Source organism: Zosterops lateralis (assembly GCF_965231275.1).
Source record: "Zosterops lateralis genome assembly, chromosome: 1".
NCBI lineage: Eukaryota > Metazoa > Chordata > Aves > Passeriformes > Zosteropidae > Zosterops > Zosterops lateralis.
In genome coordinates, this window is record NC_139762.1 from 132,238,694 (window position 1) to 132,264,204 (window position 25,511).

Genomic DNA, 25,511 nt, shown 5'->3' on the forward strand with positions numbered 1-25,511 from the left:
TATTAACTTTAAACAAATCACCTGATGTTTATAGTAGAACTTCTCATTCAAGCTAAAGATGGAGTTGGAAATGGGACACACAGCTTAATTGCCTTGGTTATTTGTAATGAAAGCAAATAACCTTGTGAATAGTGTTCAACATATGACTGTGTTGTCCTCTCCAGTCTGGTGGTGCACAGCATGTTTTGACCACTGTTTGTGTGCTAATAATGTATTGACAAGACATGAGCCTCGGGGAGAAAGGAATTCAATGATCAACTGGGACAAGGTCATTTAGACACTCCTTTAAGCTACTTTGAAAATCAAAACTCTCTCCCAACTTTGTACTGCAACAAACTTGGGATCTTTTTCTATCTGCTTATTTTACAAAAATATGGTAAAATGGTGAGAGGATTTGAGCATCCATTTTTTTATCTGAAGAGACCCAGTGAACTGTCGAAAGTCAAACAGAATTAACTTTGGTCTGCTCCTCATTTCTCCTCACATCTCTTACTAAATGTAATTAACAATCACTCACAAAGCAATCAATATTATAGAACATGTGCCAAACTTTTAATCACCTCTTTAACTGAAAAACAAAGCTATCAGACCTTTATTAATTGCCATCTCTTATGTAAAAGACATGAGTGGACTTAGACATTTTACAGGTGCCACTTCTCCAAGGAAGTGTGTGTCTTGGGGTTTTGGATGTGTTTGCCTTTTTTTTTCCCAAGAAAATAAAAGCTTTTTTAAAAATAAGCATTAAAAAAATAAAACAGTAGGTCAAATAGTAACTTAGAGCACTGTTTCCAACAACAGTAGTCCTAGGAAGACATGGTACTTCTGTGCACAGTTGAAATACTGAAATAAACTGAGTGCAGAGTACAATAACCTTCTGAATCTTCCCAGTCACTGAGTAGCACACATAGCAGTGATAGGGAGGGGGCTGCCATCTGTTTTGTGGGGATCTTGTTGCAGGCATTGCCAAAACACAGCTGTTCTCCCACTGAATATACACTTGGTACATGGACTGTGCATCGTAAAGATGTTTGCACAACTTCTGTGAGTGGCCTTATCTACCTGCAGCAAGCGGTTTACATCTTCTTTAGGAATCTGGCAGCCTATGTCTGTCTGTCAGAGCCTTGTTTTTCTGTGCATGGATAGTGGACTTGGAGTTTAGATAAGACTTTTATACAAACGTATGAACTGCAGACCCAACATTTCTCATCCAGGTTTTCTTTTGGGACATTTCCTGGAAACACCGACTGCACCATCAGAACAGTGTAAGTCCTGAGCATGGAAAGGCTGGGGGTGGTGAGGAGTTGAAGCTCCCTTTCTCTTCCATGTCTGCCTCTGTTTATGCACACCTACAAGTACCTACAGAGGTTCTCGTAGCTGTTATCTACTTACACAGGGTGGGATGTGCAGTTGCAGTTTCCTCTTCTGCCCCCTCAGCTGCCCTCTCTGATGCTGACAATAGGTACTGGTGCACACTGTGTAGAAGTTTGACATTTAGGACTTTGCCTATCATGCTTCAAAAAGCAATTTCTTACCCCTGTTCTTCAACTCTAGAAAGCTTTTAGCTCTCTCTTTGGTTTGGTTGCTTTTGTTTGTTTGTTTTGTTTTACGGGGTTCTTTCTTTGTTTGGTTTGGGTTTTTTGTTGCTTTAAACTTAAGAGCCTGTCACAAAGGGCTTACAGACTGTGCACTGCCTTGGCTTGGAATAGTGAGCCCCAGTGGGAGATAGATGTCTGTGTTCCTGCACACACTCACACTGCAGATGTACTCCACATGCTAAATAACTGAAAACAACTGTGAAGAAGTCACTCCATAATCTCCAAAGGGTAATTTTGTTTGGCAAGAGTATGAACTCAAAAAATGCATGACAAGACAAATCTCTTTCCTTCCCGTGTGTCTGTAGTGCACTGAAGGATTAGAGGGTTAATTTTGGCAGCCCTTTAACTCTGGGATGCCTCAGGACATGAAAGAAGGATAAACACCAGCAGGTAGTTTCAGACTGAAGTGAGTAGAACAGTTGCAGGGCTGTTCAGCATTTTCCTGGTTTTGGAGGTGAGATGGATATCTCATTCCCTCTTCTCTTTCAGGTGAGATAACAATTGTTTGCTACTGTGAGTGAATTCCAAGGAGGCAGATCTTAAATCTGCCTGAGGAGGCTGTAGCATAATGCAATTCCTTCAGTGCAGTGTCTTATGGTAGAATATGATCACAGTTGAACTCTTACAACTCACTGGAAGCAAACTGCATTTTAAAAAGACATTTGTCAGATCTTGATATTCCTGTAAATACAACCTAAACTGCACAGGGAAAGAATATGTGGTTTGAATCCCTTCTACTTTCTTAAGAAACTTCCATCAGGATGCCTACTGGGAAGGGAAGTCTTTCAATCCATGTAATACAGCTTTTGTAAAAGCTGACAAGTAATTTGTGTATGTTGCTGGCCATGATTTTGAATCAAGACATAGCTTAGGTTTGGAGGGTTGTTTTTTTTTTTCATTTTCTTTGTTAACAGAGCCAGAAATGGCCCGCTGCTTCCTGGAACCCCCTGGCAATTTTAGAAAATAAATCTCACTCCAGAAACAGAAATTTGACCTGATCAGATATTGAGGTCATATTATATGTTGCTTTTTTTCTTTTGTGGGGGGGTGTGTGTGTGGGGGGGGGGTTTTCCTCCTGGTATCAGACTGATTAAAACCATCTGTGGATGCCATTAGTGTGCCTCCAAATTCAGGTACTGAGAGAAAAAGCTTGCTTCATTTAACCCGTGAAACCACTTTAATGGCCAGGGATCACTGGATGAAAGAGCAAGCTCAGGGATGAAGGTTATTACATTACCCTGTCTGTACCTATCTTTGGAAATACCTTGCTGTAAAAAAAAAAAAAAAAAAAAAAAAAAAAAAAAGTAAACATATATAATGATCAATGATCCAGAGGCAATAAAGAAGTCTTAAGAGTATCTGATAAAGCAAGACATTTTGAGAAGCCTAGAAAAAGCTTAAAACTGAAGAGGTAAATGTAAAGCTTATGTTACAAGTAGTCTTGGTAAGCTATTTAAACAATGAAAAACACTCTAATGTAACAAGTTTGAGAGAAAGGCAGTGGGAGACCTTAAAAATAGAACATTCAGCCCTTTATTCTTAAGATTAGCATCATGAATCCCTCTATAGAGACTATGATATAGTATTTCTGAGTTTTCATTACATTCCAACGGCTGGAAGGCATTTAAAAATCTGGTTTTAGACCTAGATCAATCTGAATACCTTTATTTGGGGTGCTCATCTTCTGGCCAGCTACTGATGTTCAATCTTGTAGGAAAACTTACCACCGAATTCAAAAGCTACTTGGGCAAGAGGGAGTGGCACAGTGGGCAGCATGACTGTGTCAATATCAGTGCCATTAAAATGAAAAAAAAAAAAAAAATCCCCAGCATTTCTAAAAGTGATGATGAATGCTGGTTAAAGATCAATTACTGCCACAAGAAATTTTGTTTTAAGTTTAAATATCCCTTAGTAGATTATGCCTATGGTCCTGAAGATGATGAGGGGATTTTAGCATGATAGTAACCATTTCTCAGGTGTAGATTTTTCTGGTTATGGTTCAATAATGAGCCAAAGCTCCTGATGTGTTGCCCTACCACGGAGGACTAGTGGTGTGGCCTGACAGCACAATGAGAGGCTTTCTAGGCATCTCACCTTGGTGTTTTATTTCAGGCTGGGTACTTCAAAAACTTCTTCACATACCACAGTCTCACTTTTCAATTCAAATGATTCTTTTTGCCTGAGGGGATAGACACAAAACATAAGCTACCATTTTAATGCACATTTTTTAGTTCTTAATTTTTCAACATTAGTCTCCTCAAACCCATATCAGTCAGTGCAGCTCTAATCCTAATCTTAGGGAAAGAGATTCTGTTCTCTTATGTTTCTTTTTCTGGTTAGGGAGGAAACTAAATGATAAAGGAATGAAATTGATGCAGACTTGCAAGAATAGCCACTTGCAGTTTCAAAACCCTTTCCAGTTCTTTTTTTGCTTTCATGTTCTTGTCCAAGGAAGGTGTGGGTGTATCTGCTCTGATCTGCTGAAGAGCGTTTAGCCCTCCAAGACACAAACTTGGTATCTCTTCGTTACCCCCTGTTCTTGCACTTACTACATCCTAACATTTTTATTTAGGATGCTCTTAACTGGTGATTAGGTGACATCCCTTTTGTTTACATGTCTTTTTTAGATGTGAGAAGGAGGTAAAGCTGGAGCCTTGGGGATACACCAGTATTTCCAGGAGAATCAGCACTCCTTAATATTCTCTCCCAGACTTTTTCCAATGTGTGGTGCAGAGGCCAGACCATCCTGTTGATAGTCTGGTTTCACAGGGTATAGAGCCTGGATTCCTGATTATTTCCTTCCTTGCAGTGGATGATTCATATTGACAAAATGGGTGAATGCAGCATCACTGGGTGATGTTGCATTTTGATTTAATAGGATGCTGTGGTTGTGTCAGGAACAAAATAAAACACTATTGATTTCAGAGGCTTGATCTGTTAATGCCTTTGCAGCTATGACAGTTGAACACCCAATGCATTCCTGGGGAAAAAATTCTACTTGGTCAAGGCTGATTTTGTTTCACTCACTTGTTTCAAGACAGTGTGATGATTTTACACAGTATCTGGTTACCATGTGTCTGTAACACCTTAAATCCTTGAGTTTCTCAGACTTGGTGTGTGTGTAGAGGAGAGTGACCAGAACAAAAATGTCCATACTCATAATGCTACTTCTGAACAGTTCTTTCTGGATGGTAGGGGAAATTAGTGCTGTTTGACTGACCTCCTGTTAGTCTCCAGACCATGTTCAACACTTCTTTGGGGTTTTGGACTTGAATTGATAAAATCTGCTCTTTGTAACTATCTTTTTTTCCATTTATGCCTTGCTAGAATTAGAGCTCTGCTCTGTATAGATATAATGTGGACGGTTTTGTCAGAATGCTTGCAGGTTGCTTCAATTTAAATTTTGTTTACTTGCATGGAGAAAACATCTTCAAGTCTGAAAATCTGAAATAAATGCTGAGGGTCTGAAGGAGTGAGCCAGGTTTCAGCTGCCGAAAGATACTCCACCCTATAGCTGCAGTTTATTACCCCTGCTGCTGTACTACAGCCCTGCAAGTTTGGCTTCATCCCATTTTTCCTTTCATATGTGGTGCTGGATATTTCTAGACTGCCATTCACTCCTTTTCTCACTTCTTACCCTTAAGCAAAGAGCAAAATTGAAACACAAAGCCCAAAGAATGTTTGTGTTAGAAGTTCCTTGAAGCTTCAGGGGAATGGTGACATGTGGACATGTATGCCTCAAAAATCAATGAGATGTGGAAGCTGAAGGGCAGGGAGATTAATGTGTGATGGAAAGGATTTAATAGTCTTGCTGGTTCCACACTTCTGCCTAGAGGCAGGTTTTGTCACAACAAAGCAATTGCCAGCAGGTATTTGTCTAGTCAGGCCTTAAAGATCTCAGTGATGGATGCTGTCCCACCTCTCTGGCCACTGTCAAGGGCTCCATTGTCCTTACAATTAAAAACATGCTGGGGGATCCCATGCCCAACATCCAATGCCAGTCTTTTCTTTTGGAATGAGAGTTAGTAATTTTTTGGTTTGCAGGTTATGGAACAGCTGACTGACTTTATACCTCAGTCCTGAATCCCTGGTGATATAAGAATAAGATATAAGAACATCACTGTTTGCATGTCTCTTGCAGTCTCCTGAAAATCTCCACATCTTTTCACCTCTCTTGAAGGGCATCCTTTCTGGTTATGCTCTTGCCTTTTTTTTCTGGACACTTGCCAGCTGGTTCATGAGTTTCTTGACATCCAGCCCTTAGAACTTTAGTTCACTGGATTGCCCAGGGCGGTTTTTGAGTCTTCCTCCTTGGAGATATTCAAAAACCTTGTGGAGATTTTTCTGAGCAGCCAGCTCTAGGTAGTCTGGCTTGAGCAGAGCGGTTGGACCAGATGATCTCCAGAGGTCCTGCCACCTTCACCCATCCCATGAATCTGTGATCTATGGCTTTGCTAAGTGTCACAATTTTATCAGTGTTCAGTGAGGGTTGAACATGAGCTGGTGTGTGCCCAGGTGGCCAAGGAGGCCAGTGGCATCCTGGCCTGTGTCAGCACTAGTGTGGCCAGCAGGAGCAGGGCAGGGATTGTCCCCTGTACTGGGCTCTGGTGAGGGCACACCTCGAGTGCTGTGTCCAGTTCTGGGCCCCTCAATTCAGGAAGGACAGAGAGGTGCTGGAGTGTGTCCAGAGAAGGGTCTGGAGCACAAGTCCTATGAGGAGCAGCTGAGAGAACTGGGGGTATTTAGTCTGGAGAAAAGGAGGCTCATTGCTCTCTACAACTGCCTGAAAGAAAGTTGTAGCCAGGAGTGGCTCAATCTCCTTTCCCAGGTAACAAGAGGACAAGAGGAAATGGTCCCAAGTTGTGCCAGAAGAGGCTTAGATTCAATATTAGGGGAAAAATTTTTCACAGAAAAGGTTGCCAAGTATTAGAACAGACTGTTCAGGGAAGTGGTTGAGTCACCATCCCTGGAGGTATCTAAAGGACATGTGGATGTGGCTTTAGGGACATGGTTTCATGGAATTGTAGAATTCTTAACGTTTGAAAAGACCTTTAAAATTATCAAGTCTGACTGTCAGCCTAACACCAGCACCATGTTCACCATTAAATTGTGTGCCATATCCACATGCTTTTTCAACATTTCCAGGGATGGTGAATCCCAGGTTTAATTGTGAAGTTGGCAGTACCAGGTTAATGGTTGGACTTGATAATCTTAGAGTCTTTTCCAACCTAGATTCTTCTATGTTTCTATTTAAATACACCTTTCATAGAGAAGAAAGATGAGGTGTTTGTAAAAGTCCAGAAAATGATGGCTGATTTGACCAACACAATTTTTTCCCTGACATGCTGTCCTGAATTCAGTGAAATTTGTTCCCTTGTCTGTTTTTTTAAAAATGTAAATCTCTGTTTTACTGCTGACTTTTGGTGGGGTTTACAATACCTACAGCAAGATTAGGACCTCATTATTCATTGGTACTTAACAATTGGCTCACCTACATGGAGCAATATTAAGAATAATCTGTGTAATTATAATTTTAAAAATCATTCTCCAGGTTTCACTAAATGGGAAAAATACTTGGCTAGATATTCAATCTCTGGAGAAATTAGAACTGCCTGAATTAGACAAATAAAGGAACAAAAATGTCTTTAAATGTTCATGCCTGTAGGTTTTCATCCCTTTATTAACAAAATAACACTGTCTGTAACTGGCTGAATTAGGATATGTATTTCTGAACCCTCCTTCTTGGTTATAGATAAAATAGTGACTGCTCCAGCTGCTCTTATGAGCTACTACTATGCTGTGGGTTGTGTCTTGTCCTACTCAGCAATACAGAGGGGGGGAAAAAAAAGTGAACCAACGTTCTCCTTGTATACATACAGTGCTGGTACATGAGAAAACCAGAAAACATGTAATCTAAGAAAAACTGAGGAAACCATGTCTTAAATGATTTTAAATACTTTAAACCCCACAAAACTTCAGTTAAGTTTTTTCATTCCTGGGAATGATTTTCTCTGGGAAATTTGTCTAGCATGTATTTTTACTGCGGCATCAGGCTGCTTGTAAGTACAGGTCTGGTGTGTCAGGGAGTGTCTATCTGTGGGCTGCCTTTTATTTAGTATTATATCCCTGAATAGAATTCCCATTTACATACACTTAAAATTGTTTGGAATTTCTGGCTTACTTCTTGCCTTTGGTGCTAGTCTTGTCCACGTGCTCCTGTCTTCTTCCATCCTGTGTGAAATGGCCTTCTTAAAGGGAGAGATGAAGGGTTTCCTGTATGAGACACACATACACATGGATGGGTGTTTCATTTTGTAGTGGTGTAACCCTTAACAGACCTGCAACCTCAGTGCAGTTTGTTGAAATACGTGATCACATTTTAACAGGCAGAAAACGTGCATTTCTCCAATGTACCTTTCTGTATAGCCCTCTTTCTACATTTAGTTTCTCTTTTTATTCAAATTTATTCTCTACACTCAATAATACAATCCTTTTAATTTGAAGCCAAATCTTAAAGCCACTTTAAGAACACAAATGTGCTTAGGAAAATTTCTTCAGTGAGCCCATATATACCTTTAGCATCTGTTAGTGACTTGCTGTGAATTAAAAAGGCTTGAATTCAGGTCTCCCTAGAGGTAACAATACTGTGATTAAATCTCTACGTGTCCTTAGCAGTGGAAGCTTCCTTCTCAACTTGTTTACAGATACTAACGGACAAGATCTTAACTTTCCTGGCTGCAGTTTGTGGCCAGGCTGTCTAGAAATCCTTGCGTCTTTTGCAGATGATGACTGGTACCTGTGCCACGTGACACTCCTTGCCCCAGAGGAGGACCTCCTGTCCTGGGCCATGTACCCGTACCCGTACCTGGCGCGTGTCGACCCCGATGCGCACAAAGGCACCCTCGTCTACCAGCTCGTCGCGCGTTACAGCGGCCACGAGAACACCACTGCTGGCATAGCTTACACTCTCATTGCAGGTAGGGCCAGTCTGAAAAAAGGGTAAAATTCTGTTGAGTTGCAGATGTTTCTTACCAAATTCCCGTTTTATAATTCCATTGGTAGATTTTTTACCTTGGGGAAGCCTTAAAGATACAGCAAGTAGGAGCTGGAAGTGCTGTAAGCAAAAGTTGTGTAGATGGGAATCTTCCTTGTTGCCATTTCCTTTGCTTATTTTGAAATTGATGGCAGCTTTACTGTTGGCTTAAGGCTCCATTTCTTACTCATTTTTGTCTCTTTTGCACCACACTGGTCAACAAAGCAGTGTGAGTGAAAGAAAAGGTGAACAACTAGAACAGTAAAAAGAAGTGCATACAGGGACATAGGTGGGTGAGTTGAGGATGGCTTACCTTGAAATGGTGAAGGTGCAAATGTTCTTGCTGTGGGGCACATCTCAGACCAGCTTTGTGCATGTATTGATAGGTGGTGAGGAGCGATTCCGAGTGGACAAGGACACTGGCATTATCATGACGACTGGTTTGCCTTTGGCATGGAACAAGGAGTATGTGGTTACTGTGGAAGCCTCTGACGAGTACGGCAACAAAAGCCCCTATGCCTCCGTTTCCATCCTGGCAGGCTCCCGACCTCCACAGTTCACTAACATGTCCTACAGTGTGTTTGTCCCTGAAAATACTCCAGCAGGAGAGAAGTAAGTTGTACTTGCTTAGGTGACTCCCTCCCTGCAGTCTGAGAGGAGCTTCACAGAGCACAACAGAGTGAAACTTTTGTGGTTTTGCTTCTCAGGGCTATGCATATACATTTGCCTATCACACTTTTAAAATAATGTTGTGTTTTCTAAAAGAAATTACACCTCTTCTGATGTTTCAGAGTCTCCAATGTGACATGAGTCTCTATGTGTCAGATGTAGTCTGGGCACTGGAATTTTTTTAATGCTTTTGGGGTCTTAGTGCATTGCATTGTGAATTAGAACAGCCAGACTACTGGCTATGCATCTCCTGGTGATTTAAACAGATGCTGGAAAAATAGTCTTTTAATTTACCCGATCTGGAGTTGGTTGTTTCCCGTTTGACTTGTATTTAAATTTCTTGTCTAAAAGACAAGTCATTGCCAGACTCTTGAGATAACAGCATTGGTGTGAAGTACAAATAGATAAGGCTTAATCTCCAAGGGGCTCTGCTGTTGCATGAAGAGTAGCTAAGCCAAGCCACAGTGGGGAGATGCTCTCAAGCTGGCTCTGGGTTTATTGTCACTGTTCAGCTACTTGAGATCAGAATGGGGTTTAAGGCCTCTAAGGAGCAGGTGGAATGGTGCCATAAGGCCTCTAAGGAGCAGGAAACCTCAAAATAAACAGATGACCTAGGAAAAATTGCTGGAGATGTGCCACTAATCCTTAAGAGAGACTGAATGAGAAGGAGGAGGGATATTTCTCTACTTCCCAGGAGCTTTCAGTGAGATGAGCTAAAAGTGTATTATGCTGGTGAAAGACTGGTGTAAGAGGTGGAGCTTCAAAACATAAGTCACAATAGGGAGACAAACATTCCTTTGATGTCCTGCCAAGGTGGACAGCAGGATCTGGAAAGCCATGTGCTCCATGTGTTTCCCATCCATGTCTGAACCTATTTCTTTTCTGAATGTACAACTACAGAGAAACTCAAAAGTATAGTAGGTCACTTATTTCTAAACAACTGAGAAACTGGGGGTAAACCAGTAACTGCTGTCAAGTATTTAAAAGGCTACAATAGGGAAGAAAAAGATGTTTTAGTGTTAGTGGGGGTTTGAATGGGTTGTTATTTCAGCCCTGCTATGTCAGTTAAGCAGTTTGGTGAGAGAAGAGAAGGTAGATGGGCTCCCTGTAGCAAAAGAGGTTTCCAGGCTAAATACAAAGCTGAGCCAAGCATTGACAGAGAGTGAACAAGACACCTCTCCTCATCCTACCCTCCTCCTCTAGGTGCTGAGGAGACATCTTTTGTTGTTATTGTTTTGAAGCAAAGGGTTGTTCTCTCATTCTTTGCAGAGTAGCAGTTGTTGAGGCTGTTTCTTTCCAGAGCCAGCCTCTTTCCTACACTCTCCTGACAAACCCCTCTGGGCTCTTCTGGGTGAGGCAAGAGAGTGGAGAGCTCAGTCTGACCCACCCCGTGGACTACGAGAGTGAGCACCACCTCTACCACCTCCTGCTGAAAGCCATGGAAGTTGAGAGCACTCTCAGCAGCGTGACTGAGGTACATGAGTCTCTTCATGTCCTACCCGTGGTCTGCAGTCCCTTGCTCTGGGACCAGTTACACAGATGGATAGCCCAGGACATTTGTGGGGATGCTGGGCAGGGAGGAGGCCTTGTAGTACAGGAAGAACTCTGTGCTCTGGCCTGGGTTCACGTCTAGGCTCTGCAAATACTTCTTATTACTTTTTGGCTTTGCCTTGCATCTTGGGAGTGGAGAAAACACTTCTCTGTGTTACAGGAGTGGTGTGAGAAGAATAGCATCAGAGGTGTAAGGATGGGACAGCACCAAAGGCACTGACTGCCACTGCAGTGTCCAGAAAGAGATGCTCTTTCAGCAATGTAGAAGCTAAAATCCATTCTCACTTTATCCCTTTTCCTCAGGTCGTGGTCCATATCACCGATGAAAATGACTGTTCTCCTGAATTCCAGCGCTCCATTTACAGCAGAGACAACGTTCCTGAAACCATTCCTGTTGGTACATCTCTTCTGCAAGGTGGGGACCATCCTGTCACCTTTCATTTCAGTCTTGCCACAGACCTGCTAGTGTGTTACCTTTTCATGTTTTGGCCATCAGGAAGTGCTCTCTTCCACAAGGCACTGCCTTTGTAAGACGTGGATGGCAGCCTTCCTGGATGCATTTTAGGTATCCTGGAAGTACAGTTGTGAGTGTCTTCAGGTGGGGATCACTGTACTGTGCCCAAGGAGAGATCCTGTGGTATCCAAGGGCAGTTAAAGCAGCTGATAGGAGGTGGCTTCTTTTCCTTTAAACATTGTAGCTGCCTTTTAACTCATCTTGCTAATCTTTTTGTGTCCCAGAAGCAGCTGCAATTAGTTTGTCTTTTCTTAATGTGTTAAGAAAAAAACAGGTTTTTTTAAAATGGGCGAATGTTTTTGTCAAATGGGCATTAATGCTGTCCTATGTTTGTTGTTTTTAACATGGCTGTGTGTGACTTGCATATAAACCCTGAGTGCACAGATGACATTTTTAGAGGCTAAAATAGTATCCTGATAAATGACTTCAGGGAGTATGAACCCTGAGAAATGAGTATGTGCCAAGACAAGACTTAGCAAAAAGACTAAACTGGAAATTTCCCAAAGCTGGAGCTGAACTCTGCAGGTTGCAGAGGTGATAAGGAGCTTAGCTTCCCTTGTGAAGGGGGGCTGCAGGGCCTGATTCTCTAAATACTTGCTAAGAGAGTTCAGAGCTTGTCATACTTAATTTTTAGATTTAATTGCTCTTGGGAAGAAAGAAATTGGTCAGAATAACCAAATCCTAAAATTCCTAAGCATGTGATTTTCCTTGAAGAGATGGAAGTTCTGTCCAGAGGACTTGTAAAGCTCATCAAAATTCCTCTTGTGGGGGAAAAAATGTATGCCCCATGTCCAAAGCAAGCAGAAAGTCAAAGCTGTGCAATTGCATCCCATGTTGTTGTCTTGCCACATGGAGTACATTTCAAGAGAAACAGCCATCTTAGAAAAGAAAATGTGAGGTGGAAGTATAGTGACAGTCAGTGGAAATGGGTGTGTGGAGACTCACTTGCTGTAGAAGGACTGAGCAGAATTGTTGGTGGCTGCAAGGAAGCTGTACCTTGTGCAGGAGAAGACCTGTGCCACTAACTCTGACTTCCAAAGTAAGTATCTCAGGAACAGAAAAGACAAGCAGCTCTTACCCTCATCATAGTTCCTTGAGGTGTGGGTTGTTGTATCCTCAGAAATATCCACAAAAAAAAAAAAAAAAAAAAAAAAAAAAAAAAAAAAAAAAAAAAAAAGATGGCTTTTGCCATTGTGGGCATGCCTGCAGCTGTTGATGGCAGAGGAAAAGGTAGTGTGATATAATCTTCTGTTAAAACTGTGCATGATGCAAATGTAGGTTTCAGCTGTCAGCCACTTTTGTTTTATCACACTCGAGGTCTGAAGCACAGAGGGTGCTCTCAGCAGGGCCCTCAGCCTTCAGCTGCATCGCTGTCCCAGCAGAGCAAGGCTTGGAGTTGTAGCTGGCAGCTCAGCCAGCTTCTGAGCCAGAGTTAGCTTGCACTGAGCTAGCTCAGAACACGTGCAAAACCAGCAGAGAGCTGGTTGTGGCTGGCATATGATCCTTAAAACATCCTTTGCATTGCACACTGGTTTCCAGGATGGAATGAAATGGAGGGGAATAGAATTCCCCGTTGCTATTGGGAGGTGAGGCATGTTTCTGTTATGTACAAGTAAGCACCACATTCCCTATTTGCCAGAAAACATCTGAGGGAAAAGAAGCATATAGTTAGCACATAGAATGTATTTTTGTGAATGGTTACAATGGCTCGCTAATGACTGTAGATTAAATCAGAATTTTTCAAATCAAATAAGTTTTTCACATTCTGCATGCCTTTCTAAAATTAATACTTAACCACTGTATTTGACAGATTTAAATCACTGTCATTTTAGGCTTTCTTGAGTTTTTAATGTATTTTGTCTGTCAGTGGAGCAAGAGAGTGATTAACTCTAGAGCCCTTGATTTTGTAGTCTGTAACACACACAAACATTGATTCACAACAGGATTTGGAGAGATCTTAAACAAAACGTTGCAACCACTATAAATATCCATGTAAACAAAGATGAGTAACTTTCCACACTGGCAGATGTAGCTGAATTTTTTTTACAACTAAGTAGAACAGTTCTTCAGTGTACTTTTGAAATAATTCTCTGCTCCTTTCCTATTTTGAGTTAATATTCTGATAGAGATGGGCTGTTTCTGCCGCCCCTCTGTGGATGATGCTGCAGCTGTTTGCTGGGGTGTCCACGCACTGCAATCACTGTTCTGCTTCCAGAAGGCTCTGTGCTACCACGGTGGCTGCATCTGGATCCTATTGGTAGAATAAGGAGTTTGTTTGTTATCAGTGTACGTATGCTGTGAAGCCTCATTGCTAGGCTAGAAAAATTGCAAGGTAATTGGAGAGATGAGCTTCCGCTCTTAAAAATCACTTTTGATGCTATGCTGTGAGCTCCAGGTCTTTGTTGTGCTGCTTTGCTGCTTCTGACAGATGAGACATTCAGTCTACTGAATAAACAGTTACTAGGGAAGAATGTTTAATCACTCTTTGTACTTTGAAGTACCAGGTGATTAAAAAGTATATAACTAGCTGAGAGCTAATTAAATTTGAACAAGGCATTCCTGGAAAGAGTGAGGAACCGGTTTATTACTGATAATGTTCAATCAACGTGCATACTGATTGTGTGCTAATTGCCAGCGTTGACTGCTATTTGTACAAAGCATTTTGTGCAGTGCTGGGATCACAGCTCTCTTGCAAACTCATTTGGGCTGGGTTGGAGCCGAGGAAAGACTTGTTTGGATTTTTCACTCCCAGCCTCCTGCTGAGTTCCCAGACTCTAACCACAAAAAAAAAAAACAAACCCAAAACAAAACAAAAAGCCCCAAACAAACAAACAAACAAAAACCAAACCAACCAAACAAAAATCCAACCAAACAAAAATAAATAAACAAACAAAAAACCCCACCCAAAACTTTTATGGATTAAATAGGTTTAGGTGATGGCTGTTCTCAAAAACTAACAAAAAAACCCCAGAGCTGTCTTGGTGGGAAACAGCATAAGCAAACTTCCTTTGCAGTATGACTGTTCTGTTAAATGTGTTCTCTAACAGTGCTTGCCACAGACTGCGACTCTGGCTCCAACTCTGAGATCTCTTACTTCATCCAGAGCACTGATTTTTCCATCACACGTCACGGGGTCATCAATTCTAACCAGAGGCTGAACTTTGAGCGGGCGAACCACATGTACGAGTTTGTGGTGATCGCTGTCGATAAAGGACATCCCCCTCGGACAGGGACGGCGTCCGTGCGCATCCGGATGGCCAACGTCAACGATGAGGCTCCTGTCTTCTCCCAGCCCGTGTAAGGCACCCTCAACACCTCCTTTGCTCTTAAAATTCATACATGTAACCTTAATTCATGCATATAACCTTAATTCATATGTGTAACCTTAATAGCACTTGGCTAAATGGTCACTTGTTGTTTTGTGCAGCTCTAAGTACCAGTGAAATTGAAGGCTAATTCCTTTATAGAAAGGCTTTAGGAGTTGGACTTTTATTTCTAGATCGTATGTAAAAAAAAGATATAATTTGTGATACCAGTATATTGACTCTATAGAGAGAGAACAGAATGAATCGAAGACCTATCTATACAGGGAATGATTTTCACTGTGTTGACTCCTAGGTCTCATAGTGATTATCCAGGTATAAATAGATGACAAATAAATATGGTAGTTAGCAAACACTAAAAGTTAATTTTAGCATCAACAGATTGTATTGTAAGCTAATTTCATGAGCCCCTGCTTGTTTAAGACTCCTTTTTCTTTCCTGTCCCTGATCAATACAATTTCTATTCTTTGCACAATTTTGAAGTATGATCACGTTTAAAATACAAAACATACATATATTTATTTACCAAATTAAATACTCTTTTTACATTCATCTCTGTAGTATGTGGTGCTTTCCATTAATATATAGGGACATAAGAAACACTGCATGGCAGATACTAGTTCTTTTTCTCAACTTTAGGAGATATATGATCCTGTTTTACAGTACAATGTGGTATGGTGCATATTATTATCCTCCAAAGGATCCTTTGAAATTATGTATACCAAAAGTACACAATTACAATCCTAAAATAAGTACCCTATGTTGAACAAAGAAGACCTAAGTCATATCTTAAACCAATTTAAGATTCCATGGTTTCATGGCCAAAAGCTTTAAAAAACCATTTGTAATGAATTCATAATCTTGCTGATGGTTGACATGTTGATGGCTGTTCTGCCATTGCTCCCTTGTGTCCATCAGTTACAGGACTTTCCTTTCGGAAGATGCTGGTCCCGGCACCTTGGCGGCTACTGTTTGGGCAGAGGACCCTGATGGAGATGGGGTGCTTTATCTGATTACAGGAGGCAATGAGGAGGGCAACTTTGAGCTGGATAGCCAGAAAGGTAAGGAAAGAGTTTTTAGAACACAGTTATTTACTATCTAATCTCTACTGACTCTGCCAGTATGTCAAAAACCATAAGAAAGCACCATATTTATATAATACTCAAATGGGGATGCTTTGTATCAATGAGGATTAGTTCTTTGATGTGATGGTTGTTCTTCAACTATCAGCCAAAACTTGGGATCCTGTTCCAAGGCTGTGCAGACTAAGATGACTAAGATGACAACCAAAACACAAACTGAGGCAGCAATACAGCGATGGAGAAATGCAATGCTCGCTTGAATTTGTGTGTTTGCACAGTGAATTAACATGACACTTTATGCTTCCAAATTCAGGTATCATTAAACTCCGCAGAAACCCACCACCCAGTCTGAAAGGGCCACAGTACACCCTGAATGTCACTGCCATAGATGACAATGCCTCAGGAGGACCCACTCCTCTCAGCAGTTTTGCTGAGGTTATTGTTGGAGTTAACGACATTAATAACAACAAGCCTGTCTTTAGAGAGGTAAGATGTCTTTCTGCAGGTATTCTTTTCCTGTCCAAGCTATACTTGGGGTAATAGAGTCTGCATGGCTACTGGTGATTGCTGGTGGGCTGAAGGGTCTGTGTGTGCAGAGCAGAATGAACTTGTAAGTGAACAACAGTCAGCTTTCTTCATAGAGGAAGTGTAAAGCCTTCATCCTCCTTTTTTCTTCCTCTCCCTTAGAGACTGATTTCTTTGTGTGCTTAAGTAACAGTAGTGATTTTCTTCCAAGTTTTTCTCAGACGTGCTGGAAAAAATACTGACACTATGCAGCAAATTCATGTGACTCTGTGTAATATTTAGGGTCGGATGTTTGGGTGTATTTTTAGTGCGCTTACTACAGTGACAGCACGTGGGTTCTGGAGAATCAGCCCCCAGGCACTCACGTGCTGCAGGTGGAAGCTTATGATGCAGACCTTGGCATCAATGGAGAGGTGAAGTACGGGCTCATGCACCGAGATGGAGCTTTCCTAGGCTTCAGCATTGACCCAGACACAGGTCAGTGGCTTCATGTTACTGGGAAGGAATGAAAACTACATTGTCTTGTAGTGAAAATGCTGCTGTATGAGTATGTCCACTTAGATTAGATTAGATTAAAAATTGTAGTGATTCAAATCATAGTAGCACAGAATGGTTTGTGTTGGAAGAGACCTGAAACAGCATTTATTTCCAATACCCCTGCTCTGGGCAGGGACACCTTCCACTAGACCAGGTTGCCCAATGCCCCATCCAACCTGGCCTTGAACACTTCTAGGGATGGGGCTTCCACAGCTTCCCTGAGCAACCTGTGTTGGGCAGTGTCTCACCATCCTCACAGTAAAGAATTTCTTCCTGATCTAAACCTGTTCTCCCTCAGTTTAAAGCCATTACCCCTTGTCCAATCACTACATGCCCACAGACATTCTCCAGCTCTTGTGTAGGCCACCTTAAGGTACTGGAAGGTGCTGTAAGGTCTCACTGGGACTTCCTCTTCTCCAGGCTGAAAAATCCCAACTCAGTCTGTCTTCACAGGAGAGATGTTCCAACCCTCTGGTCATCTTCATGTCCCTCCTCTGGATTCACTCCAACAGATCCACATCCTTCCTATATTGGGGGTCCTAAATGCAAATAAAATTGGGAAACAAACCCCAGTTCAATAAGATAAAAACCTGCTCTGTATCACCTTCCTATTTGGATCAACGGTAGCTATAAAAATGCAGAGCAGAAAGTGTGATTTTTACAGGTTAAGTTTATTCTTCCCTATGATGTGGCCAAAGTTTATTTCTCATTACATGCACAAATAGGAGATCCAGTGCACTGTAGGCAAAACCCTCATATCAAAACAGGGCAACGATGTCTTAATATATGATTTATTTCAAATGAAGATATTACATAGTTGTTGATGTTTCTATAGTCAAAATAGGAAAATGGGATATTGTTATGTCCAGTACTGTGCAGGAGTCTGGAAGGGATTACAACAGAGCTGAAGAACTCTGAGCATAGTAGAGAAATAGGTCTAGAAGTGACTTTAAGAAGGCCAGTTAGAAATCTGCTAACCAGAAGAAAATAGCTGAGGTACGGAGAGACTTTATTAGTAGGGAGGAAAACCTGAAGATTTGGAGAAAATTGTTTGATTTATCCACTCCATGATTTTACCCAATTTTAATCTGTTCAATGAGGCAGCCTCCAGCTCCTGTAGCAGAGGTTACTTTGGTCACATCACTTGTGTCTTCTGTGGTGTGACTCTTCCTCAAAGAGCTTCCTCAATGAGCTGATTCAGTTACTTGGACTACCACTGGAGTAAACCTAGAGAGGCTGTTCAGTGAGAAGGAGAAAGTCCTTCTGTGCTACATGAGCCATAAGGTAACAAGATACTCAGACTGAGCTTCTTATCAGGGCAGCAGGAAAAAGGTGACATGTGAAGAGAGGAGAGACAAGAGAACTGGAGTTGGTCTAGTCCAAGACATGCGTTGCAGGGTCATTGAGGATCAAGCTTCATGGTTGTGTTGCATGTGGTCAGAGCTTCCTTTTGCGCAGGAGATGTGCAGATTCCTCTCTGCAAACTCAGTCCCGAGGCTGTGGCAGGCAGAACAGGAGGTGTCTGTGTTTGCAGGAGTCATCACCACCACGCAGAGTTTTGACCGGGAGCAGCAGAGGGAGTACACCCTGTCTGTCACGGCCACTGACCAGGCACAGGAGCCGCTGATCGGCGTGTGCCGGGTCACCGTCCTCATCGCTGACGTCAACGACAACGATCCCAAGTTTGAGAACAGTCGCTATCAGTGTGAGTGTTACTTAACTGCTTGTCCTGGTACTGCCGCATCAGTCTTGTTAGAAGGTTATTCCTTACAACAGTGGTCAGTTTGTTAGGTGACTGATCTTCCTTTGTTGCCCACTAAGCCAGTTTAACCCATCATCAGTGGAAATGTGCAGATTTAACCAGTTCTCTTTAGTCATTCCAGTTCTCTTAAAAACATTGACATACTTCACTCTTACAGATGAGGCAGATTTGATCCCTTCTCTTTGCAGCTTTTCTCTGCCTAGCTTTTTTCCACACTGAATTTTTATTTGATGTCCCAAAACAAAACATGACATCCTAGCTGGGAAATCATCAAAACTCTGACTAGAAGTACAATTGTCATCTGTGTCTCTGTAGCACAGCACCTCTGTTTGAATAGAGCGAAGTGGCATTTATGTCTTGTCAAACAGCACAAAATCCTTGGTTTCTAGGCTGCCTTTGGCTGGGAGCCAATGCCTGCTAGCTTTTTCTGTTGAGTTAGCTTTTCCCATTTGCCCTGGTGACATTCCCTTTTTCATCCCCACATGATATGCTTTACATCAGTCTTTCATTTAATTTGATATGATGCTTCTCCAGTAGAACCCTGCATTTCATTAGACTTGGACTCTTTACATCTATTGTCATCCAGAAATCAGGAGCATAATATCTAGTTGTTGGACTGGAACAGGTCCTTCCTTTCATAATTGCTTAAAATGGAAAAAAAAAAAATTGTTACTGATGCATCTACCAACAACTTCATTTTGGAGTTGTTTCCCACTTGTGTGGAAATATCAGGGAGGGCAAAGCAGTGACCAATGCCTTATTAAAATGGAGATGGCTTATAAGAAAATTGTCTTAACATCATAGATGCCAGCATTGTAGAAGCATTCAAAAATAAGTTGGATGATTATATTTTAGGACTTTAACAAGAAGTGACCTGCTGGGAAATAAGCTAAATACACATCCACACTTCAGAGTTATGTACGAGGACAGAAGGAAAATTGTGTTGCACTTTTTTAAAGTATCTCGTAGTGACTAATTCTAAGTGCCAAATTCATTAAAATGTGTAGATTTGGAATAGCCATTTCTACATTCTTACCAGCATCCTCTGCAAACCTGGCCAAAGCAGCACTGAGAAGTTGAGTAGGAATTATCCTTCTGGAGAGAAATATTTTTGAGCAGAGCAGACAAGTCCCTGAGGTAAAGGTAATGTTTGTGCAAAGGTGAATCTTTCTATTCTACATCACATGTGTCCTTCAGGTGAAACTGCCCAGGGTTTTTCTTTTACAAAAGCTGTGAAGCTGAGAGGTTGCATTTGTAATTATGGTGGCTTCAGCACTTCTGAAGAGCAGGCAGATTTTTTTTCTTTTTCATGAATGGAGGGTAGCAGCAAATGTTCTGAAGCGAAGGCAGCTTTTTGAGATGGCAAAACTGCAGATAATGAGGTCACATTATGCCTAGCACTTTCCCAACATCTCTACATAAGTAATCAATGCTTGAACGTCACAGAACTAAAAATAGCTTCTTCCCTAACAAGATCAAATGCCATTAGTCATAGGTTTCTATTCATCCTGGAAACTGCTGGTTCTTTACTCTCAGCACTAGGATGTTGGTCAAATTCCTGATTTAGCCGTGCATCTTATAATCTGTCTGCAAAACAGGCATTAAAGAAGCACTTAATTGTATGAGGAATGGTACAGTAAACGTCAAAGCTGTGTCAGCAGCAAGCAAAGCACATGAAATTTGTAATTACCAAATTAATTAAAGAGAGTACCACCCTTCCAAGTAACTGTCTTCCAAGTAACTTACAATGCAGTTTAACTGAATTTGACTTTTAAGACAGCATAAATGCACACACACACACAAAAGCATAAACACAAAAAAGGAGTATTTTATAGTGATTCATGGCAGTTAACTCAATTTTCATTAATCTATCTTAGTGCTGGTAAATCTCTTGTGAGATTAGCTTTGTCTGTTACTGACATACCAAAGACAAGAATCCCAGGATAATTAAGTGACACAGGGACTAGTGAAGCCAATTAAATCTCAGATTATTGTTCATGGAGCAAATGGTTGCTGTTGTTTAAAGTTGTACTGCTCCACTACTACAGGCTATAGACATTAAAGGAGAAGACCAAAACAGTACCACTCCATAAGTAGTGTTCAGTTCTGATTTTCTCACCTCAAAAATGCTAAAGGAGACACATATAAGGGAGATAAAAGATATGAAATAGTTTCTGAACAAGACATGAATTAACAGACCGACTGGGTAGCCTAAGCCCAAATGCAACCACCTTCCCACTGCCAGTTTTAATACACTGGGCTGATGGAGTCTTAGTACAAGAAACAGCTCAAAACCACAATCAGCAAGCACACATAGCTACTTGAAGGAGTAATTGGGGCTGTATGGCTGAGAATAGAGGGAAGAGCTGGACCAAAAATCAGCGTAATGTAAATATGGGTGTGGAAAAAAGACAGCTGGCAGGGATGTGATAGCTTCATGTAAAACTGTGCCTTGCAGAGTGGAGGAGAGCAGGAAATGACTGCTCAGGATTTCCCATCATTTTGTTGGTGTGCCTTCCAGAAATCAGGCTTTAAGAAGACAAAACAAATTACTCTTCTGTGCAGTGGGCTCTTCAAATGCGTGACTTTGCCACCAGATTTTTAGATGACAGTTATCCAAGCAGGTTCAAAGAAGGATTGGTCTCTCTAGAACTATGGGCAGAAAGACATAACCTCTGACACAGGTGGATTTCTGGGAACAGGGAGTGAAACCTAAGGAAAGGGACATATATAAAAGGTTCATTGTACTTGCCCTGGGCAGCTTCTCCAAGACACTTGGGGGCTAGAGGTGTCTTCACTGTGACCTGAGTCTTTATGCTTTGCAATTACCTAATGCCTCCCACTGGCAGTGCTGCTGGCACCACTCGTGTTTAAGGTTAATTCAACTCACACAGGATTCCCTTTGATGCCAGCCTGCTTTTATCATCAGCTGAGCCCAGCAGGCTGGGCTGTTATCTGCAGCAGTGGGCATAGGAGCCACTGTGGGGCTTGCCAGTGCAGCTGTGGAGAGGCACAAGTGCTGGCAGCAGCAGTGTCAGTAAATCTGCATCACCAGCAGCTCATTTAACAACCCAGCGTCGCAGGGGAGAGGGAAGGGAAAGCTAAAAGAGGAGTATAGACACTGCTGGTGACAATACTTTATAACTGCTCAGTACAGAAATGTTTAATCTCCCATGAAGGGAACAATGATGTTTTACAGGGGTATTTCTTTACAAATACAGCCTGCTAAACCAGAGCAGCCCTGCTGACAATACTTTTGTCTTTTCAAAGACTTCCTTAGTGAAGACACTCCGGTGGGGATGAGTTTCCTCCGAGTTGCAGCTCACGACAGTGACCAGGGTGTGAATGCTGCTGTCACATACTCAATGTTAGAGGATCAGCTGGAATACTTCCAGATCAACCCCAGCACAGGCTGGGTGTATGTGAATTGCCCGCTACCCAAGGTAATGTGAGATTCCAACCCCTCAAATCCACTGCAGAGGGTTAATTACAATCTCTTGGTTGGTACAAGATGGTTTTCAAGTATCCTCTGTCTTTGTTTGGCAGACAATGCGCGTTAGCCGCTATATTGTCGCGACAGATGGTGGGAACAGAAGCAGCACCGTGGAGCTGACTGTGACTGTCACCAGTGCACTGAGCCAGCCACCCCTATGGGAGCAGAGCACATACTGGGTAACCATCCCCGAAAACACCATTCGTGACACCAAGATTGTGGTAGGTTAAAAGTGTGATTACTTTCCTCCCTCTTCATTTCCACTTCTTTCCTACTGCATTGCACGGTTCCCTTATGAGCCTTCACTGCTATGTACCCATTAAAGTTTGTCAGGTGTACTTGTCACAGAATAGGCTGGCATTTCAGCTGGCAGCAGTTTTCCCAGTGAATTCTTACACTAATGGCCCTCAAGGTGTGCTTCCACAGGAGCAAGACTAGTGTGCTGCCAGAGAAGGAAATCCTTGAGTGTTCCCTCCAAGAGCCAGGTCCTTACTCCTCCATCCTCAGTGGGCTGTGTTATCTGCTTGTGTCTTCCTTAAAGCTTTTCTCAGTTTAGCAGGAGAGCATGGAGTGAAATAATTTGCTTCAGACTCTTCTAATTCAAACTAATTACTTTTTAACCCATAGAGGCTTAGTCTTTAAGAACAGTACCTTCTATATATTGCCACATAATTCCTGCCTTCCTCCTCCTACATGTAATATCCAAGCACTTGGAAACAATTTAGGGTTTGATTTCTTTTTCTGTAACTTGCTGGGTAAAATGTACAACTCAGTGGAGAAATGGTCTCCTTATGGATTGGTTTTGCTTTGGAAGGAGGAGAGAGGGGGGATTTCCTTCAGCTGTGCAGCAGTTCTGGCTTGGCACATTTACAGGCAGATAATTTTCCTGTTGATTAAACACCTGCATCAAACCTAGATATTATAAAATAAAACTCAGCTCTGTAAATGTTTCTATTTTGTCTGTTATCTGAGTCATACAGGCATGTGTGTTCTTGGAGAACTTACATGTGTGTATGTTTCTGCCATCAAACTCAACACATAACACTTGCAACCCCGTGCTTCATGAATGTATTGGTGGCTCTTTTCTTCTTCAGACCATCAAAGCCACATCCCCTCTTGGTGATCCCAGGGTTACGTATAATCTGGAGGAGGGTCAAGTTCCAGAGACTAACATGCCAGTTCGTTTCTATCTGAAGCCAAACAGAGCTGATGGATCTGCTTCTCTTCTAGTCGCTGAACCACTTGACTTTGAGACAACTAAGTTTTTCACCCTGACAGTCCGGGCACAAAACGTAGCAATGACTCCTTTAGCTTCCTTTGCCACTGTTTTTGTGAATGTAACAGGTAAGCTTTGCTGCTGTTCAGAACAACATTCTTGTTATTTTTAGTAAAATGCCATGAATTAAGGTAACATCCATGAAATGCCAAGCCACCTCAAAATGCTTTGTACATTTATATACTGTAAAAAGTTCTGCAGTCATTAAAAAGGTCTGTTTGGGATAATTCCTAAGTACAACTCTCAAATGTGGAGATGTGATAGTGCAAAAATTGGCTGTCTGAATGTTTAGGCAGCACTAGTTCCTGATTCTGTAAAGGTAATTAGAAAGATTTTCTTTCGAAAGGAGGAGAAATCTAGTACTTGTTCCCAAGCTATTGAAAGGAGATGAGTATTACCAGAAATAGTCTGTGCTATAGAAAGAGAAACAGCCCAGGTAGGCTGGGTTTGTGTTGGATATATGTTTAGGAGTTTTTGCTACATTCAGAATTTTCCATTGCACACTGAGATTAAAACTGTAGAAATTAAATCTACAAGGATCCTTATGATAGGTGCAATTTTCAAAAATTTGATCCAAACCTCCTTATAGTAGGATCTTTTCATAAGGCTCTGTTCTTGTAGATCCACATAAAACTATAAATCTGATATTAATCCCTGCTTTTTGCAGGATTAGTGGGTTTACTTTTGTTAGGCAGACATTCAGATGAAAATATGAATAAGTGAAGTCTCCAGCAAAAAACATTTGTCTTGCCCACCACCATGGAAATGAGAATGGGGTAGTAATTTAAAAGGGAATCAAACTTTCCTGCTTCACTTTGCCACAGCATTGTCCTGTCTTTCATAATCCACCAATGCAAAACCCCTTCAGGCTGTAGAGCAGGTTTTTCCTGTGGTGCAGTTATTGGTACCAGAATTTGGCAGAAACTTCATTCTGCTCACAAGAAAAAAAAAAATCCTTTTTCAGTAACTTAGCTGTGGATGAAAGCCCTCCTGGTCCTGGCATTCTTGGACTTAGTATATCTCTGGCCAAATCATTAGCCAGTATCTCAGCTGGGATTAGGCCATTGTCTCCCAGAAGCTGCCCAGTGTCTATAAAATGCCTCCTGACTGCTACCATGAGAAAACTATGGGAAAACCCAAAGCAGGATTGCTTATTACTATAAACAATGTAAGTTCTTCCTCCAAGCAAAATACAACTGTTGGGGGAAAAGAATAAAACCACAGTAAACAAAAAAGTCTTCAAATATTTTCTTACCCTGATCCTCATCACCTCCTTTTTCAGATGTCAATGATAATGTTCCATTCTTCATGTCTTTTAACTACGAGGTGTCTGTGCCAGAAGGAGCTGATGTTGGCACGTCCGTGGTTCAAGTGGTAGCTATGGACTTGGATTCTGGCCTACATGGAGAGGTTTGACCTTAATCCAGTTCTTTTCCTCACAATACCGAAATTGTAACATTAGTGAGAATGTGCAGTCAGCAGATGGCAGGGTTATTATGAGCTACCAGCATTTCTTACAGCACTTGTCAAGCATTTGTCTATCTCATGGCTGGTGTGCATCACACGGGATGCAGGCAGAGATGCTGTTCGTGATCTCAGGGTCCTGCAGCCCTGGCAAAGCACTGCTGCATGATTCTCAGGATTGCTCACATGACAAGACAAGTGGATGTGGCTGCAGGATATGTTTCCAAACTCTTGCCTCTTTAGCTCATTTTTTTAATTGACCATCAGTGATTATTGTCAGTTTAAATTACCAGCCATTTAAATATGGTCAATTAAATACCATTGTTGGTCAAACCAATATTTGACCATCATAGCAATCATGACCCAAACCTAGGAAAAAGCAGAATTCTGAATGGAATTGATAATTTGCTTTGCATTTTTCTGAGCCTAAAAATCCTACTAGCTCTTTTGTGAAGAAACTCAAGCTAGTGGAGATCTGCTGTTTTGAAACTGTCATTTTGCAATTTCTGAAGAGCAGCCTGTGTGGTAGAACAGTCTGGTGCTGCTCTGAACATGACTTGGGGGTGGGGATGGAGATGGTGTTTTTTCAGAGAATGACCTTTATTAAAGGGAAAAATGTGAATAGCTTTCATTGGTGGAGGTTTTCATTTATGCAGTCTTATTGAACAGGACCCAAATTATGAGCTT

At 41.7% G+C, this 25,511-nt stretch overlaps 1 protein-coding gene across 1 annotated transcript in view; it reads left to right on the forward strand.

Moving 5' to 3' along the window:
* The first annotated feature begins 8,427 nt into the window (after positions 1 to 8,427).
* The window catches only part of LOC310916288 (neural-cadherin-like), a 40,234-nt gene continuing 23,150 nt past the window's right edge, over positions 8,428 to 25,511 (forward strand). Inside the window, exons 1-13 of the mRNA XM_083873695.1 lie at positions 8,428 to 8,572; positions 9,015 to 9,240; positions 10,567 to 10,771; positions 11,152 to 11,263; positions 14,410 to 14,659; positions 15,604 to 15,746; positions 16,081 to 16,253; positions 16,601 to 16,769; positions 18,364 to 18,534; positions 21,862 to 22,034; positions 22,138 to 22,305; positions 23,179 to 23,428; positions 24,643 to 24,770. Coding sequence (XP_083729821.1) covers positions 8,443 to 8,572; positions 9,015 to 9,240; positions 10,567 to 10,771; positions 11,152 to 11,263; positions 14,410 to 14,659; positions 15,604 to 15,746; positions 16,081 to 16,253; positions 16,601 to 16,769; positions 18,364 to 18,534; positions 21,862 to 22,034; positions 22,138 to 22,305; positions 23,179 to 23,428; positions 24,643 to 24,770 — 2,298 coding nt within the window. The 5' untranslated portion in view covers positions 8,428 to 8,442. The remainder of the gene's footprint in view (positions 8,573 to 9,014; positions 9,241 to 10,566; positions 10,772 to 11,151; positions 11,264 to 14,409; positions 14,660 to 15,603; positions 15,747 to 16,080; positions 16,254 to 16,600; positions 16,770 to 18,363; positions 18,535 to 21,861; positions 22,035 to 22,137; positions 22,306 to 23,178; positions 23,429 to 24,642; positions 24,771 to 25,511) is intronic.